This window comes from Oryctolagus cuniculus, chromosome 10 (genome assembly GCF_964237555.1).
Source record: "Oryctolagus cuniculus chromosome 10, mOryCun1.1, whole genome shotgun sequence".
Lineage (NCBI taxonomy): Eukaryota > Metazoa > Chordata > Mammalia > Lagomorpha > Leporidae > Oryctolagus > Oryctolagus cuniculus.
The window spans coordinates 54669091-54684130 of NC_091441.1; the positions used below are offsets into that span (position 1 = coordinate 54669091).

Here is a 15040-nt window from a genome sequence, read left to right on the forward strand (position 1 = left end):
AAAAGGAAAATATGTGAAGAGCTAGAATATGATGACCAGATCAGAGGATGGTGTTAATTTACAGTATGTGGAATAGGAAAAAGGAGGATGTTTATGGTCCCTATGAAAGGAATGCACCACAGAGTAGTGAGTATCTCATTCCACTTCAACAAAAGAATCTGGAGAGTTAAAAGGACTATTAAAATTTAGCCTTTCTCCTTTAAGGGAAGATGAAGTAAAAAGAAGAAACCAAAGCCAACAAATCACAGACTACAACTATCTTATTTTCAAAACTGTAATTAGGTATTACCAAATAAAGTAAATAAACAACTCTTAAGAGTGCAAAATGAAAACACCTTCTTGTTTTAAAGGTACAAAATCAAGAAAATACAACACAAATATATCCACATTTTAAATAGTTACATGGTGAGTAAATGGCATTTTAAAACATTTTCAATAGAAAACTGATTTATAAGTCAATTTATAGGAGATTCAAAAAATCAAATGTTTAATACCAACTTTAATTATAAATAACTAAAAAGAAAAACCATCCTCTATTCTTCTATTTTTGCATCAACATCTACGTCTTCTGCTCCTTGCCTTTTGGAGAAAACATTGCGTTGTAAGGCTGCCGTCTTTTTGGACGAGGACAAGGATCAAGATCTTCCTTAATGTAACCTTAAAACAAATTACAAATTTAGAAGACTGCATTTGTAACACATATTTCTCTCAGCACTTTTTTAGTAAACATTTTATTTGAAGCCAAGTTGATGTGATTCTCCTGGTTGCTAGCTGAGGTATGATCTCTCAGCATGAGTTTCTTTAGTAACAATAACAGCAGCAAACATTTACCACATGCTTTATATACATCATCTCAGGTAACTCAAATTCTTCTGAAGTAGCTTCCACAGAGCTACTTCACAGACGAGGTGATGGAGACCCAGGCAAGGTAAGTAACTCACTCAAATTCACAAAGCTAGGAGTGAGAGAGCTCTATCTAGTAGCAGAACCAGAGTTATAAGGATACACTTTCCTCTTCTGCCTCCCTTAGGTTGCAATTGGGAAAAACTGCTAAACATGAACTCTATTATTATGACAAATTCCAGGTGCTTATCAAAAAGACTTTACAGTAGCTATTTCATTAGATGACATGCCTCTTTACTTTTCAGACCATTAAGACTTTTTTCCAAGGTGTCCTCAGTCACATAATTTCCAGGAGTTGACTGAACTCTGCCATACCCCAAGGCCCCATTAGGACTATAACCAGAAGTTCTATCCAAACTACCTGGTTCTGTGGGATGACAAAGCAGAGAGACATTATGTCAAAGGGGACTTAATCCAGCTTGTTAATGGGTAAAGTGGAAATATGGTAAATAGTATCAAAGACTTCACATCTTTCAGAAAAACTAACTTACAGTTGACTATCTGTAGCTTGTCAAAATGAGAAAAGTTGTGGTGGGCATTGCAGTGCAGTGGGTTAAGCTGCTGCTTGGAATGCTTACATTCCCTATGGAAGTGCCCGGTTCAAGTCCCAGCTGCTCTGTGCTTCTGATCCAGCTTCTTGCTAATGTGCCTGGAAGACAATGGATGATAGCCCAGTCTTTGGGTTCTTGCCACTCATGTGGGAGAGCAGAATGGAGTTCTTGGCTCCTGGTTTTCGCCAGGCCTAGCACTGGCTGTTGTGGGCATTTGGGGAGTCAAATAGTAGATGGGAGATTTCTGTCTCTCTGCCTTTCAAATTAATTAAAAAAAAAAAAAAAAAAAAAAAAAAAAAAAACACCTCTTCAAAGAAAAAAGTGAGGAAGGGTCTCTACTTTTCCTCAAACAAACCATCAGAAAAGAAGTGTTGCTATAAAATGGCAATTTTAGGTGGTAATCTTATCATCTGATATGCATTCAATGTTATTTTATCTTCTTCTGGGCAAAGGTTTTATATATTTATTTACAACTTATAAATACATGCCTGAGGCCTGAAGTCTACTAATCAGTGAAATCTTTCATAAATCTAGAAACCAAATTATAAACATTCTGAATAGTACTGTATTTTCCAGTCACATTTCAGAAGATACATCATATTTCCAAAAAACTCAGTACTTTAAACTACAAAGTAAGACTTAGCTTTAACTGCGTAGTCTTTAGACCATGTGGAAAAAGAGCAAAAAAAAATACTAATTAAGTTCAGTTAAATTTATTTATGCACACATTTGATGTCAATATTTATCCATTATGTCTTAGGACAATTTTGAGTTGAAAATTCTTCAAAAAATCTGAATAGATCCTCTTTTGAACACTACACCAACATTCCTTTAATTACATCTGAGTTTTAGACTATGTTCCAAAAAAAAAAAACCAAACATCCCACCTAAGAATATAGTTCTGTAGGGAGTAAAATCTTTAGAATTAAAGAGGTGCCTTGATAAAGACTATTAGATGGTCTGATAAAATCCGCTGGAATGCTATCTTCACAACAAAGGGCTTGTTGAGTTGGACACTGCTTAGCTGAGTAACTCTTTTAAGGCTATATACCCTAGAGCATTTTATTTCATTTAAACCAGTGGTTACAATAAAGTTCAGGCTCAATGACTATGCATGATTGAACTTCCTAAATACTGGGATAGTACAGATGGCTGGTAATAGCCTGGCACAGAAGTGGGAGTATGCTGTCCCAAAGACAGTTACTATGATGTGAGGACTCTTGGCCAAATCTGGGAGAAAATTAACATAAAACCAGGAAAGTCTGTATCCACATTATTTTAGCATAGCACTCACTTGAAAGTAAGTAGTAACAATAAGATAATAACAAAAATTGCTATTTATGATCTTTTATTGTCACCTTTAAAGATGTATATATTCTCAAATTATATTAACTACTAAGTGCTGCATGTGAGTGAGCTAGTTAAATGTCAACAGGCAAACCAACATCCTTTTTATTCAGACACAGCTTATGAACATCCAGCATTCTGGGTGAGGTTTTAAATATAAAATTAACATAATAGATTTAAAAAGATACTCTCTTTTTAGCAATAAAAATTTACTGGCAACTTGTTGCTATTGAAATAAATAATAATGTCATTTTGACATTAGGATGAAAAAGAAACTTCTTTCTGAAACTTGAATGATAAACTAAGATAATACATTAAATCACATTATAGTAATTACAAACAGTGTCTGGTCTTAATTAAATTACTAGATGAGGGGCAGGAGCTGTGACACAGGGGATTAGGCTGCTACTTGGGATGCCCACACCCTATAGAGTGCACATTCAAGTCCCAGTTTCTGCACTTCTGATCCAGCTTTCTGCTAGTGTATACCCTGCGAGGCAGCTGATATGGCTCAAGTGCTCTTGCCCCACCACCTATGAGAGAGACAGGGCTCCTGTGTTCAGCCTGGTCCAGCCCTGGCTGTTGTGGGCAACTGGGGAGTGACTCAGCAGATGGGAGACCTCTCCTTCTCTCCGTTGCTCTTTGATGTAAATGAAAATAAACAAACATTTAAAAAATTACTAAATGAATTGAAGGTAAGCCTTTTATTTTTAGGAATTTGTTTTTATGTCAGAAAATTAGTATCAAAACTTGAAGATAAAAAAAGAACCGGATTAGTGTTCAAACTGGAGTATAGACAGTATTTTAAAAAAACAATTCTACAAAGTTACAATCTAAACTCTCACCTCTTTCCACACAAGTCTGAGTGGATGGAAAACCAACTTCCCAGAAATTCTCTGGTGTGCTGGGTGGAATATAACGGAATCGGTGTCTTGAGCAGGAAGCCAACTTCTTTTCTCTTTCTTCTGCTGGCAAATCTGCATAATACTAACAATAAAAACTGGTAAGGTTTTTTCACTTAGGAATAATACATTAAGTGCTAGACTTATTAATTATGAATTAGAAGCTTAAAGAGCCATTTATTAAAATATTCAGTTTCAAAGGAAGATTCATATTAATATTAGAAATTAATACTTACAGATAGTACTACTAACAGTAATCAGTGCTGGCACTGATCTTTGAAATGTTTGCTTTACAGATGAGAAAAGGAGCTTGTATCACACCAGAAATTAATGTACTGTTCCCTTCAAAAATAAAGTCTTGCAACAAACAAAACACTGCCAGTTGAATGTTTTACAATGTGTTAGTGACACAATTGATTTACATACTGGTGCAAACACCTCATCTTTGCCAGACAAGTAACAAAAATTCAGAGGGTCTGCACTTTTCTCATTTGTTATCTGGATATAGCATGTGTGTTTCAAAGTAATTCTTAAGATTAAACAATATATTTGAAAGGCAAAGAGACAGATTTTTTCTGTCTGCTGAGTCACTCCCAAATGCTCATAAGAGTTGAGGCTGGGCCAACACAAAGCCAGGAGCCTTGAACTCAATTCAGGTTTCCTAAGTGGGGGGCAGGTACCCAAGTACTTGAGCTTTCATTGTTTCACAGGAACTCGTACCCAGGCAATCTGATATCAGAGCCCACACATCCCAAGTGGTGTCTACACTGTTGTGCCAAATACCCATCCCTCAGAGTAATTTTTATATCTCTACAATTTTTTACAATAAAAATTTATGGGATGGGCATTGTGGCACAGCAGGTTAAGCCACTGGTGGGATGCATGCATCCTGTGTTGGAGTGCTGGCTGAGTTCTAGCTACTCTGCTTCCAATTCAGCTTCTTGCTAATGCATCCAGGGAGGCAGCAGACGATGGCCCAGGTACCTGAGGTGGGCCATTGCCATCCCTGTGGCAATTCCAGATGAAAAATTAGGTTCCTGGTTTTTGCGGGCATATGGAGAGAGAACCAGCAGATGGAAGATCCCAGTCTCTGTCACTCTGCCTTTCAAATAAATAAAAATAAACTTTTTTAAAATGACACAATTGACCAAGAAAAACAACTTAGAAAAAGATTTGAATGTTGTAGGTTTCATGATGTTACCCTTTTAAAAAAGTTGGATTTTTATCAGGATCAAAGGGATACTATACACACACATACACACACACACACACTTTAACAGCTGTCATAATAAAGAACTTGAACTATATGCAAACAAGGATGAAACTTGTTTATGAAAACTGTACAGGTCTTCAGGCTCTAGATCTGAAGAAAACAAAACAATAGTTTAAAACTTAATAGAACACAGGTGACAGGATCACCTAATCCAGTCAATTCCTTTATTTTATATTTGAGAAATTGAAAATCAAAGTGATAAGATAATTGCCTATTAAAAATGATAGACGGGGCCGGCGCTGTGGCGTAGTGAGTAAAGCCACCACCTGCAGAGCCGGCATCCCATATGGGCGCATGTTCGAGACCTGGCTGCTCCACTTCCAATACAGCTCTCTGCTATGGCCTGGGAAAGCAGCAGCAGATGACACAAGTCTTTGGGCCCCTGTACCCACATGAGAGACCCAGAAAAAGCTCCAGGATCCTGGCTTCAGATCAGCACAGCTTAGGCCGTATGTCCAACTGGGAAGTGAACCAGCAGATGGAAGACTCTCTCTCTCTCTCTGCCTCTCCTTCTCTTTCAAATAAATAAATAAATCTTCAAAAAAAAAAAAAAGTGATAGACTTAGGACTAGAATTTAAGTTTGAAGTAAAGGTTTATAATAAATTTTTATTTTACAAAGATTAAAACCTTCAGAGAATCTTTGAAACAACTTCTTTTTGAGTATGTTTTTCATCACTCTCACTGTCGTAAGTATAAGCCTTTTTTTTATCTTAGTCTGGGTTTTGGGATGAGATAACCTTAGAGAGTGATGGCTTATTTGAAAAAACACTGCCACCAAATTAAAAGATACGCAAGGAACAACAGGTGAGTGCAGCTGTAACACACTGAACGGTGGAAAAGTAGGAGATACGTAGTCAAAGAGAAGAGGGATACCAAGAGTTTGTTGTTCTTGCTCAGGATCTTGGATTCTATTTCTTAGTAAGCTGGGAAGACAACTAAGGGTTTCCAAAGGGCATAGAGGTGCCATTATTTAACTTTTACTCCAAAAAAATCATTAGGAAAAAAAAGACCACTGTTGATCTGGTTAAAAGTATACTATAAAGAGATAGAATGAAAAAAGAGAAGGGAGGAAGGTGGTTTATGGGATCCCTGTATTTTCTGCTGTTTTCCTGCAAGCCTAAAAATACTCTACAAAGCAAAGTCTATTAAAAAACAAAGACAAGGAGAGCACTTAGAATATTTGAATAGCCTAGGCAAAATAAAATGGTACCTGGGTTCAGGGTATTATTGTGGAAATAATGAGTGGATGGAAATGGAATATGTTTTGAAGGAAGATTTAATGGGATTTGCTGGCAGTTCAATTAATGAGATGTGAAATAATGACCTTTCAGTTAAACAGCTAGAAGAACAGACATACAGGCAACTCAGTCGTAGTGACATTTGGGAGCCAGAAGCAGAAATTCTATGTCTGCTTTTCAACATGGGAGATTTGAGATTACTGTCACACATCTGCATGTGTATTACACATCTCACATGTAGAGTAGAGGATAAAATCAGGAAATGTAAGCGTAAAGACACTTTTAAGTACACGGGACTGGCACTTTCACTTCTGGTTATCACAGAGCGATAGAAAGATTCACCCTAGGAAAACTAAAGAAGACATATGAAACGATGGTTTTTAAGAGACTGAACAATGGTACGTACAGGAAATGATTACTGAGAAGAAAATCAATTAACATTATAGAATTTCTAGAAGAAGAGCTTTCTTTTTTAATAATAGGATTAGTTCTAGATTATAAAGAATTAGTTATGATTCTAACTAAAAACTGAAGATTTATGTATGTAGATTATGCTTTTAGTTAAGAAATCATGATATAGGGGCTGGTGATATGGCATACTAGGTTAAGCCTCTGCCTGTGGTGCTGGTATCCCATATGGCCACCGGTTTGAATCCTAGCTGTACCTTTGTGATCCAGCTCTCTGCTGATGGCCTGGGAAAGCAGTGGAAGATGGCCCAAGTGCTTGGGCCCCTGCGCCCATGTGGGAGACCCAGAAGAAGCTCCCGGCTCCTGGCTTCAGATTGGCCCAGCTCTGGCTGTTGCAGCCATTTGGGGAATGAACCAGCAGATTGAAGATCTCTCTTCTGTCTCTATTGCTAACCCTGCCTCTTATTAAATAAATAAATTTTAAAAAAACAAAAAAGAAATCATAATATATTCAAATGATGTTATGAAAAAATAACAATATAGGCAATTTTGATTTTACTGTGACATTATAAAGAGTGATTCCAATTTATACTATTAGTGTATGAGAGCATATTGTTTTTTATCAAATACTTACCTTCACTGCAATTTAATCATGTTTTCACATAAGATTTTCATTTGGTTGATTCCCATGTATGAAAGGAAAAATTTAAGTGTTTTAAAGAATGATATGAATACTATTCATCACATTTTCTATAAGAGCGAGGAAAATGGGGAAAAAATTGGAGCTTATGGTGATACCAACTATTTAAAATATATACATACTCATATATATATATATATGAGTGTATATATATATACATATATATATGTATATATATATATACATATACATATATATATATATATATACATATGTATACATATATATATATGAGTGTAGTTAATTTCCTGAGTATTGGTGTTAGGAATAAAAGGTACAATAATGTTTCCTACTGAAATATCAAAGTTTTCCCAAAATTGTTTGTATACAGGAAACTTTGCTTTGCAAGGGGAAAATTCAATGCAAATAAATAAACAAAAGGAAAATGGTATGGATGTTTTACACTGGACATAAAAAGTAGGGCTCAGGCCCCAAATTCACTCGATCTAAGAAATACTGAAGGCTTTCATTTTCATCTATTTGTACCTCTCAGCTTGTAGTCAGTATAAAATTTATTCCTTTTGCTATCCTTGATTCAACCAAAGTTTCTAGATACAAATATGGTTTGTACTTGTGATTTTTTTTTAAAGATTTATTTTATTTATTTGAAAGATAGAGTTACAAAGAGAGGTAGAGACAGACAGAAAGGTCGTCCATCCACTGGTTCACTCCCCAGATGGCCACAACAGCTGGAGCTATGCCAAAGGAGCCAAGAGCTTCCTCTGGGTCTCCCACGTGGGTGCAGGGGCCCAAGGACTTGGGCCATCTTCTACTGCTTTCCCAGGCCATAGCAGAGAGCTGGATTGGAAGTGGAGCAGCCGGGACTAGAACCACAGCCCATATGGGATGCTGGCACTTCAGGACAGGGCTTTAATTCACTACAGCACCAGCCCCTGTATCTTTGATTTTTAAATCATGCATTTAGATCTACAAAGCCATACTTAAAAACAAAATGGATAGTGTTTACATTAATACTTACAATTTCACATTCCTTACACGTGTGCCCAAGCAATTTTCTTCTCTCTTCTTTTTTCCGAACCACCTCAATATGAGGAAAATTTTGTAAGCCAGTTTCTCTGGGAGAAAAAAATGAAGTAAACTAAAATTAATTTATTTGTTACTTCAGAGATCTTGGTTTAGGATTTAAATGAACAAAGGTAACAGCTCAGAGGAGAAAGCATCTTAAAAATTAAATGTTTCTTCTTTAAATGTTTATTAAGTGCTTACTCTATGTCACATTATTATTATTATTATTATTTTTGACAGGCAGAGTGGACAGTGAGAGAGACAGACAGAGAGAAAGGTCTTCCTTTTGCCGTTGGTTCACCCTCCAGTGGCTGCTGTGGCTGGCGTGCTGCGGCCAGCGCACCGCGCTGATCCGAAGCCAGGAGCCAGGTGCTTCTCCTGGTCTCCCATGCGGGTGCAGGGCCCAAGGACTTGGGCCATCCTCCTCTGCCTTCCCGGGCCACAGCAGAGAGCTGGACTGGAAGAGGAGCAACCAGGACAGAATCCAGTGCTCCAACCGGGACTAGAACTCGGTGTGCCAGCACTGCAGGCGGAGGATTAGCCTATTGAGCCATGGCGCCAGCCAATGTCACATTATTTTTATGAGTATTTTTCCCTAATCTAAAAAATAAATACTAGTTTTTATTTTGCTTCTGACTGGCTGAAAGTATAATTAGGTTAGTAAGTAAAATAGAATAACATATTTAAAAATGTTGTTACTAAAATCAAGAATTGATATTATATGAAATAATCAAGAAAACGAATACTGCCTGTTTTCTAATAGTAAGAATGCCTACTTTGGTGCTAGCTAACCTTTTCTCTCCAAAGAACAGACTCTTCTGTTTAGCTGTTGTTTGCTTGAAAACGTACCTTTTGCTGCCTCCACTTACCCCGAGTTCTTCAAAATTTTTGCATAATTATCATTTGCGCTTTTCTTTAAATGGATCAGATCCTATTATGAATTACTGGAAACCCAGGAAGGGTCAAAGCCACTGAGGTAGGGGTAAGTGGAATGTATTAATGTGTTATAAAGTACTTTAGGGGAAGAAAAAGCAATCAGGAAACACAAGATTAAAAAAATTAATATACTTGTATCTCATTTTCAAAAGCCAAATATAGAAAAACTTACAAGGCAGTTAAACAAAGTTATTTATGGTGTGTGTGTATATATATATATTTCATAATGGGAATATTTCCAGTGAGCTTAAACAGTCTAACTCAGAACAAGTGATTTTTAAAATGACTCTTTGGTCATTTATTATCTGCTCCTTTGAGGTATCTGGATCACATGCCCCTCTAATTGGCAAGCTCTTTGCTTCAAAAGAGGTTTCAGTTACTCTATTGAAAAGTATATAGTTATCAGTCCTTTTTTGTATGTGTTCAACACAAGAACCCTCAAATCTGGAGCAATCTGCGAATTTACAAAAGGAGACCAAGAAAGGAAAGATTAAAAAAATATTGTCACAATTATATCTTTTTTCCCAAGAGTTTATAGACTCCTAAGCTTGTGTAAAACACATTTTGGCCACATTATTCCCTCTGATTATTCTCTATTGTGTTTCTGTATAATGCAGCAAGGAATCTACCAGTAGACTGGCATCTGAGTAGGATCTCAAGGCATCTCCTAGAAGGCTACCCAGCTTCTGAAAACACAAACCATTTTGCCAGAGTTTGCTAGGATTCTCAGTGGGAATCAGCAGGAAAGAAATCAAACCTAACTGGAGACCTTTACCATCCCTATACTTTTATCTGCCTCCTGTTTCTTCAGCTATCTCGTGGCTTCAGAATAACTTAAACTCGTATTTTTAAAAAAATCAGTGAACCTCTAATGAGAAACATTTAAAATGGGGATCTATCAATCCTACTTTTAATAATCTATCCCAAAGATGCACAGGCAACAATATAAAAAGAGAATGTGCAAAGCTATTCACTGCTGTGTTGTATGTCAGAATAAACAACCCACGTGCCCACTGCTAAGAAATAAACTATGATATAGTCACAGAATGAGGAATTATGTAGCTCAAAAAGAAATGAGGGATATCACTTTATATAATTTGAATGTTTCAAAGATAAACAGTCAAATGAAAAAGTAGAGAAAGGTACATATAACATTCTAATATTAGTCTAAGAGAAAGAAGAGTATCAATATAAATGTATTTGCTCTCATTTTTTAAGATAGAAGAAAAAAATTTTTTAACAGATTGTTACTGATAGGAGTAACAGGCTAATAGGGCAAAGAGGACAAGGATAGAAGCTAGATTTATTTAAATAAACTTTACTACTGTAGTCTTTAGTATAATGTACATATTTTACATAATTTTATAAAGAATTAAATATGAAAAGAAAACAATTCCTAAAACATAAAAAACAAAATAAAGCAAACCTAGGTACTGAGTTAGTGGCATAACTATACAGAAAACAACTGTGCCAAAGGATAATATTTGTCTTACGTACAAAAGTCTATTTTTATTAGTCATCTAATTGATGGCATTACTATACTACTCTATGTGTGTACTGTAAAATAAACTGAGGAATTATGTTGGTACTGATGAGAAGAAATATTTTCAGTAAGCAGGAAAACAGATGTAGATGTAAGACAGAGGAGGTTACATAAAAGTCCTATAATCCTGCATTTCAGTTGCAGCTGTATGAATACATATCTTAAACAAACAAACATACAAAAAAATCTTAACTGGCCACTTAGAAGGCCCAGAAACAGTGACTAATCCTAGCAATAAGCAACTAATGGCCAAATTATGGCCTAAATACCATTTCTCACTAAAAGGAACCAGGGCTCCTAGAGAAATCCTGGGCCTACAGCAGGGAGTGAACAAGGGAGCTGGGACACTGTCAAAATAGAGATAAGAGAGCTATGAAAAATGACTAAAGCAGCATTCTTTCTAGGGGAGAAAGATGTGACAATTTGAGTATGATAGTCCCCTTATCCACAGTTTCAGCTCCCAAGGTTTCAGTTACCTGCTATAGTCTGAAAATATTATGTTGACTATTTCAGAAATAAAAAATTCATAAATTTTAAATTGTGTCATTCTGAGTAGTGGGATAAAATCTTGCACCTCCTGATTAAGCCATTAACTGTCCCTTCACCCAAGCATTCTCAAGCAGTGGATACACACTGTACATGGTCTTTGCCCACTAGTCAGTAGCTGTCTTGGTTATCAAATAGACTGTTGCAATATTACAGTGCTTGTGCTCAGATAACCCTTATTTTACATAGAAATTGCCTCAAAGTACAACAGTAATGATGCTGGCATTCACGTATGCCAAAGAGAAGCTATAAGGCGCTTCCTTGAAGTTAAAAGCTCAAAGTTTATCATGCATGTTTAGAAAAAGCATAGTACATGTATGAACTGAACTGATATGGCTTGGAGTTTTTCAGGCATCCTTTGGTGGTTTTTGAACACATTATATGGATAAGGGGGTCCTACTGTATGTATAAGGATAATCCTGCCCTAGATTGAAGCAGATCAAATATATTTAAATCCATGAGTTTAATGACACTTAAATAAAAAACTAGCCACATTAAAGATGCTAGGAGATCACTTTGAAACACTGGTAAATAAAGAAGAATTAGCACTTAACAAGATGACAGCTCTTAACTATCCGAATCTCATAAAAATGAATAATTTAGCCTAGTAGACTTCTAAAATTCTCAACAGGAGTAAGAAAGTACAAACACTTTACTTTTTGAGCAATCCAACTTGCCAACATCGTAACTTTAAGAAAAAAAGCATAAAATTTTTTTGAATGAATTACCTAAATTCATTTTAGAAATGAGCGATACACACATGAAGATAACAGAATTTTCAGTATTTGCACACAAGGCAGAAAGGTGTATAGTTCAAAATCAAGATGCTTACACAGGGGCCAGTGCTGTAGCGCAGTGGGTTAAAGCCCTGGCCTGCAGTGCCAGCATCTCATTTGGGCGCCGGTTCTAGTCCCGGCTGCTCCATTTCAAATCCAGCTCTCTGCTATGGCCTGGGAAAGCAGTAGAAGATGGCTCAAGTCCTTGGGACCCTGCACCCACGTGGGAGACCCAGAAGAAGCTCCTGTCTCCTGGCCTCGGATTGGCGCAGCTCCAGCTGTTGTGGCCATCTGGGAAGTGAACCAGCAGATGGAAGACCCCCTCTATTTGTCTCTACCTTTCTCTGTAATTCTTTCAAATAAATAAAATAAATCTTTTAAAAAAAGATGCTTAAACAATTTTTTAAGGGTTTAAAAATTCTCATAAAATAATTTCAGGAACCAGTGTGTAGTACAGAAGATTAAGCTGCTGCCTGTGATACCAGCACCCCATATGGGTACTAGATCATGAACCAGCTGCTCCACTTCTGATCCAGCTCCCTACTGATGTGCCTGGGAAAGTGGGAGAAGATGGCCCAAGTTTTTGGGCCCCTACCACTCATGTGGAAGACTGGATGGAGTTCCAGGCTTCTGACTTTGGCTGTCTCAGGCATTGTTGTTGTGGCTATTTAGAGAGTGAACCAGCAGATAGAAGATGGATAACTTTCTCTGTCTCTCCTCTCTCTAACTCTGCCTTTCAAATAAATAAATCTTAAAAAATAAAAAATTCCAAAGCATAACAACTTAAGGCTCCCCCACTGAAGTTTTACATATATGAAAGAGTATAAAACAAATTCTCAAAATTCAAAATAAAACAGAACAAAAATACACCATATTATAATTAAGCAGAGAAAACAACTATTACTATTATACAAAAAAAAAAAAAAATGGTGGTGGTGCTAAAAATTTCCTTATTTTGAAATCTGTTATTTTTATGTTTGAGTTTCTTTTTTGTTATGATCATAAAGTAAATGATCCTTCTTTAGCCAAAACCGCAATTTAACACCCTAGAGATATTCTGACAAAGATAGTCCTGTTGTACCTCCAATCACATTGTTGCTATTAAGACCAACTTACCTCTCATCATCTTTAAAATAGGGCTCCACAAATGCTTTGTGCTTAATTTTATCTTGTTTATCACCATGAGCTGTAAACAAGACAAGCATATCACAAACTGAGTATAGAATGAATTTAATGAGAAATAGCTTGTTCCATGTTTTAAATGTTTCATAATTTATATCCCTGAACAACTCACTCAAATTTTCTGTAACTACTTTTTGTTTTCTTTTTCATCTGCCAAAAGAAGAGGTTACTGGTTCTCTCACTCACCTCAGATTTATTAAACAGCTAAAAAATCAGATCTCATAAAGCTAGGAAGCACACTGCTTGGTGATGGGATGGGTGTACACTGAACATTATACAAACCTGACAAACCTCCATAAGCCTGTGGGGAAAAAAGCCCTGTCAAACTATTTTCCAAAGTAATAGTAACAAATCCAACTGCTGTTCCCCTTCGGATTTAGCTATGTCTTTTCAACCACTTCAGTGGGTGCTAAATGCTTCTTGCTATTTCAGTATATGTGCTGCTGAATCCAGCATTTCTCATTTCTATTTATAGTCAGTATCTTGGTGATCTCACACAATTTCAGTGCTTTAAGCATCATCTAGCTGCTTGCCTCTGACTTCCTGCTACCAAATTATTTTTTTATTCTGATTTTCTTGTCCAAACTCTACACACATTCCAACTACATACTAAATATGTATTACTTAAGAATTCAGTAAGTATTAATATGTCAGAATTGAGCTTTTGTTAAGTTCTCCTCCCAAATTTCTCTTGCCTATGAAGGAAGATGAAGTAGGACTTTGAGATAACAGAGTTAAGAAAATGAATAAACGGACAACAAATCCTAAATTATATGCCTGGATCACTGGGAACAATAAAAAAGTCTGAAGGGGTAACTTCATGGGAAACAAAAAGGAACTCAGGTATGTTAAGTTTAAGCTGAACAGACACAAGTATCTAGCAATTACTGAGAAATGCAGGACTGTATTCATCAAAGAAGTCTAACCTACAGATGCAGACATGCATTACTCTTCGGAAGTATTTAATAAATGCTGTGAAAAAAAAAAAACAAGATGTGAAGGAGAGTCTTGGGATACTCTAGGAAACAGAAGTTTCCAGAGATCAAAAGAACAGCACAACATCATCAAAGATTAAGGAGAAGAAAATTTGGAAAGGTCAATGTCAAATGTAACTTACAAAAAAAAAAAAAAAAAAGACATAGCTTAGTAAGCACACCTTTGTAACAGAATATTCTTTTTCACTGAAGTGAAACCAATTTGCAAGACTCTTCTGGGGAAGCAGAGTACATTGAATAGCTGTAAATTTTTTCCATGACAGAGCAAGCAAAAAGCTGCTGCTCACTCTCTCTGCTCACTCACTTTGAGCAAAGGGCCGTTAATTTAAAAAACTTGATGGAAGCATAAGGGAAGCACAGTCAAGACAGACTGTGCCATAACAGGATGAGTGCTCATTTCAGCCAGTGTAAAACAAGCTTTGCAAGACTAAAAATTCTGACAGCCTTATTCACAGTAAGAAAAAGAAATATTTAGCAAGAATTTTAACTTTTGTTCCAGATTATCTACTTAAAGTTTCAATTTTATATTCTTCTTCTGAATGCTACCTCTCATTGTATCTTCTCATTGCTATCTCTAATTAACCAGATTTTAAAACTGATATAAACAGGGGCCAGCATTGTGGTGTAGTGGGTAAAGCCACTGCCTCCAACATCAGAGTTCCTTATCAGTGCAGGTTTGAATCCCAGCTGCTCCACTTTTGATCCAGCTCCCT

The 15040-nt window shown here is 36.4% G+C and overlaps 1 protein-coding gene across 8 annotated transcripts in view; it reads right to left on the reverse strand.

Moving 5' to 3' along the window:
• Positions 1-258: 258 nt before the first annotated feature.
• The window catches only part of RBBP8 (RB binding protein 8, endonuclease), a 106705-nt gene continuing 91923 nt past the window's right edge, over positions 259-15040 (reverse strand). For 5 of the 8 annotated variants that reach the window (XM_051851350.2, XM_070050397.1, XM_070050398.1 and 2 more), the window contains 4 exons: positions 13267-13336; positions 8303-8399; positions 3647-3788; positions 688-1552 (listed from right to left, as the gene is read on the reverse strand). In XM_051851350.2, the coding sequence (XP_051707310.2) occupies positions 1401-1552; positions 3647-3788; positions 8303-8399; positions 13267-13336 (461 nt within the window). In that variant the 3' untranslated portion in view covers positions 688-1400. Of the gene's footprint in view, positions 658-687; positions 1553-3646; positions 3789-8302; positions 8400-13266; positions 13337-15040 lie in introns of those variants that run through there. The other 3 variants (XM_008261135.4, XM_051851353.2, XM_051851352.2) reach the window with 2 other exon arrangements.